The sequence below is a fragment of the Corvus brachyrhynchos genome, unplaced genomic scaffold (genome assembly GCF_000691975.1).
Source record: "Corvus brachyrhynchos isolate BGI_N302 unplaced genomic scaffold, ASM69197v1 scaffold19, whole genome shotgun sequence".
Classification (NCBI taxonomy): Eukaryota; Metazoa; Chordata; class Aves; order Passeriformes; family Corvidae; genus Corvus; species Corvus brachyrhynchos.
Genome location: NW_008246061.1, coordinates 1,890,697 through 1,894,887, shown reverse-complemented (window position 1 = coordinate 1,894,887; position 4,191 = coordinate 1,890,697). Strand labels below are relative to the sequence as shown.

General features: G+C 60.8%; 1 protein-coding gene across 1 annotated transcript in view; it reads left to right on the top strand.

Annotated features, from left to right (window-relative positions):
- AP1B1 (adaptor related protein complex 1 beta 1 subunit) overlaps positions 1 to 4,191 on the top strand; it is a 21,636-nt gene extending 17,445 nt beyond the window's left edge. The window contains 9 exon segments of the mRNA XM_017746517.1: positions 184 to 233; positions 235 to 319; positions 461 to 606; positions 1,076 to 1,205; positions 1,445 to 1,529; positions 1,771 to 1,857; positions 2,469 to 2,623; positions 3,028 to 3,036; positions 3,631 to 4,191. Coding sequence (XP_017602006.1) covers positions 184 to 233; positions 235 to 319; positions 461 to 606; positions 1,076 to 1,205; positions 1,445 to 1,529; positions 1,771 to 1,857; positions 2,469 to 2,623; positions 3,028 to 3,036; positions 3,631 to 3,705 — 822 coding nt within the window. The 3' untranslated portion in view covers positions 3,706 to 4,191.

The window sequence follows — 4,191 nt, the reverse complement described above, 5'->3', positions numbered from 1 at the left end:
CCCAGTGACACCTCAGTTCCCTCTGGGGACAGCCATGGCCCCTCACAGCTCCTGGTCTGGGACCGCTGGAGCATCCCGACACTCCAGGCCCTTGCTGCTTTCAGGGAGTGTCCAGAGGGGACATTTTGGGGACCCCCGTGCCCTCAACCCTGCCCCTGCTGATGCCCCTTTCTTCTCTTGCAGCTGCGCAGCGATGTGGGAGGCAGCCCTGCTGTGAGTGTGCCCTCACACCCAACCCCTGGGCGGCGGCCTGGGGCACCTCTTCGACCTCACCGGTGGGGTAGGGACCCTCTCAGGATCCTACGTGGCCCCCAAAACGGTGAGTGGGGCAGCCAAGCTCGGGGTTAAGGAGGTGCACAGACCCCCGTGCCCCCTCCCCACGGCACAGCCTCCCCTGGAGGAGGTGGAGGAGCACCCGTTTTGGGTGACACCTCAAGGGTATCTTGTCCCCCTCACCCAGGTCTGGCTCCCTGCCATGAAAGCCAAGGGGCTGGAGATTTCTGGCACCTTCAGCCGCCAAGTGGGCTCCATCTCCATGGACCTCGTGCTGACCAACAAAGCCCTGCAGGTCATGTCTGACTTCGCCATCCAGTTCAACCGCAACAGGTGAGTCCCACCTGGGCTGGGGTCTCCCGGGACCCGTGGTCTTGTGTGGAAGGAGCTGCAAGGGCTGGGAGCAGCCTCTGGTGATGACCTTTCTCTCTCTGATGGCTGTGGTGGTGATGAGCATCAAACCAAAGCCTCTAAGAAGTTGGCTGAAGAGGCCGTTCCTCAGGGCTCTTACCATTGTCCTGGTGTTTGTGCTGCTGAACTGATGCTTCCTTTGCCCTCAAAAGCCCTGAGGGATTTTTGGAATGCTACAAAATGGGTGTAGGTGGAAGGGGGGAGATTATGGGGCTGCCCCAGGGTGGGAAGGGCAGGAACCAGTCCTGTCCTGGACAGTGCAGGGGCAGCTGGGTGTCCCTGAGATACCAGTGGAGGAAGGCAGGGAGTGCCAGGGTTGGATGGGCAGCGCCTTGTGCCATCACCTGCTGTCCCCACCCTGACCCCCTGCCCTCCCTGGCGTCCCCCCCAGCTTCGGCCTGGCCCCGGCAGCTCCTCTCCAGGTGCACGCACCTCTGGCCCCCAACCAGTCTGTGGAGATCTCCCTGCCCCTGAACACCGTGGGCTCCGTCATGAAGATGGACCCTCTCAACAACCTCCAGGTGGGGAACATGGAGGTGACCCCTCCTGGGGAGCTGGGGATGGGGCAGGGTCCCTTGGAGAATTCCCGAGGGAGCTGTGACAGCAGGAACCAGAGCGACATGTGGCTCCAGAGGGGGGGATGGGATGGGATGGGATGGGATGGGATGGGATGGGATGGGATGGGATGGGACGGGACATGACACTTTGGGAACCTGCTGTGGGTCAGAGGTGTTGAAACCCCCATGTCCTTCCACCCCAGGTGGCGGTGAAGAACAACATCGACGTCTTCTACTTCAGCACCCTGTACCCCCTGCACATCCTGTTCGTGGAGGACGGCAAGATGGGTGAGTTGGGGTGTGGGTGGCTCTGTCACCTGTCCCTGGGTGCCATCCCAGCCCCTGGAACCCTCCTGATCGCATTGGTTGAGCCCTCAAAAGCAGGTGGCTGCCCTGAGCCTGGCCTTGGGGAACTGCTGGAGGGCGTGGCAGGGTGACATCCCTTTGCCGTCACGTCACCTGTGTTGTGTCCCTATTGGGGTGCCCAGTCTGGCAGCTCCCTCAGTGCTGGTGTCCTCGCTCCCTGCAGAGAGGCAGATGTTCCTGGCCACTTGGAAGGACATTCCCAACGAGAACGAGACCCAGTTCCAGATCAAAGACTGTTCCCTCAATGCAGGTGGGTCCCACCCCCTGGGAAGGACCTGGCTCAGCTCACAGCTGGCTGCTGGTGACCAGTTCATCCCAGTTATCCCAGGCTGTGGGCAGCTGAGACCTCCTCCCCCTGTGCCCATCCTGGACCTCCAGGAAGGAGCAGATGCTTTGCTTGCCCTTGGCTCCCTGCAAGATCTTGTCAGGTTGGAATGAGATGGGCTTTAAGGTCCCTTCCCACCCAAACCATTCCATGATTCTGTGATCCCAAGTCACTCTGCCTGGTGGGGATGTCCCTGCCTTGGGGGCAGCTGCTGTGCTCACCCTGGGATCATAAAATCATAGAATTGTTTGGAAAAAGACCTCCAAGACCATTGAGTCCAGCTATTCCCCAGCACTGCCAAGGCCACCACTGCCCCATGTCCCCAGGTGCCACATCCACATGGGTCTTAAATCCCTGCAGGGATGGGGATCCACCACTGCCCTGGGCAGCTGTGCCACCCTGACCACCCTTTCCATGAAGAAATTTCCCAATATCCAACCCAAACCTCTTCCATGACAAGGAGGGGAGAACCAGGAGCAGGTCCAAGGGGAGCAGGGGTTCAGCCCAGCCTCCTCAGCCCCTCTCTCCCATCGCAGATGCCGTGAGCAGCAAACTCCAAGGCAGCAACATCTTCACCATTGCCAAGAGGAACGTGGAGGGCCAGGACATGCTCTACCAGTCCCTGAAGCTCACCAACGGCATCTGGGTGCTGGCAGAGCTGCGGATCCAGCCCAGCAATCCCAGCTTCACGGTACATCCCAGCCCCCCGGGGCAGCTCCCCGCCTTCCCCACTCCGAGCTGGGGGGCACGTCCCTGGTGGTGGCACCCCCGCAGCTGCTGGTGGTGCTGGTGCCAGCCCCGCTCTCCCTCTCTCATGGGGAGGGTGACACTGCTCCTGTGGGAGCAGCTGAAGGAGACAGAGGGCTCCCAACCCACCCAGCTCCATTAAACCCTGTCCTCGGAGCATTCCCTGAGCAGGGATCTATCCACACCTCACCCATGAGCCATCCCAATGTCCTGCTGTCCCTGTCCCCTCCCCACCTCCCTGGCAGCCTGTTCTCTGTGGGGTGGGACGAGTTGTGTCACCCTGACTCCTCTCTCTGTGTCTCCGTCCCTGCCGCCCGCCCACCCTCGCCGGCCTGCCCGCCCTTGCAGGATTTGGAGGTTAGACACTGGTTTTTCCCTGGCTTTGGGCTCTCCCTGGCTGCTGCCTGGATATTCCTCCCTCCCCTGATGTTTTTCCCTGCCCTGCCAATCTCCTGGTGCCTCCTGCTTCTCCTTCCCAGCAGGGCTGGCACGAGGAGGGGGATGTTTCTGAGGGTTGGGATGTCCCCGCCACCCTCCTGGTTTCACTGGGGATGAGGATAGCTGCAAATCCTTATTCCAGAGGATTCTCCATGAGCTTTCCCTGCTTGAGGAGCTAATTGATTTTGGAATCGTTTCATATTGAAGCAAACTCACTGAAGGGGCTCGTTCCTCTTTGGAGAGGAGGATGTTTTTGGGGGACCCTTCACCCTGGAGTGCCAGGCATTGAATCCAATCCCAAAAGCTGGAGTGTTGCCCCTGCCTGCTCCCTGCCTGTGCTGCATGTGGATGGCTCTGCCCTGGGAGGGCTTGCAGGGGTTTAATAACCTTTTTCCAGCTGAAATCAAGAGCTGGACTGCCCCGTGGGAGGGGAGCTGCAGCATGCAGGGCTCTGCTTTGGTGCTTGTGTCTCTCCAGCACGGGGTGGGATTCCATGACCCCGTTTGCCCACAGTTAGCCCTGAAAGGCCGAGCGCCAGAGGTGTCCCAGTACATCTACCAAGCCTACGAGACCATCCTGAAGAACTGAGGTGCTGCTGCAGCCCCTCCTCCTCCTCCTCCTCTCTTCCCTTTCCCACCCCAGGAAGCAGGGCTGGATCCGTGTGCATGTCCCCTTCCCTTCCTGCCAAGGATTCCCTTGGGATTGTCCCATTCCCGGCAGGGCTGGGGGGAGTGGAGGGGGGCGGGGGGGCTGTCCCCAGTCCCTGCATCCCTGTAGCAATCCGTGTGTGAGTGATGCCGTGTCCTCCTCGCTGGTGTTGCTCCCTCCAGATCCCAGTGTCACCCTCCGCCTCGGAGCTGTGGGGGGCTGCTCTCCCAAAATCCCCAGCTCCTGGTCCTGGCTCTCCTGGAGCGGTGTCTGGTGGTGGGTTCAGCATTCCAAACCCTGGGGGCTCACTGCTGGCTTGGCTGGGGGGCCCAAAGTGCCGTGGGATTAGGTGGCTCTGGCTGCAGATCCCCCTGGAGCCCTGGGATTTGGGGATGGAGCAGGGGGGAAACAGGCTTGGTCTTTTCA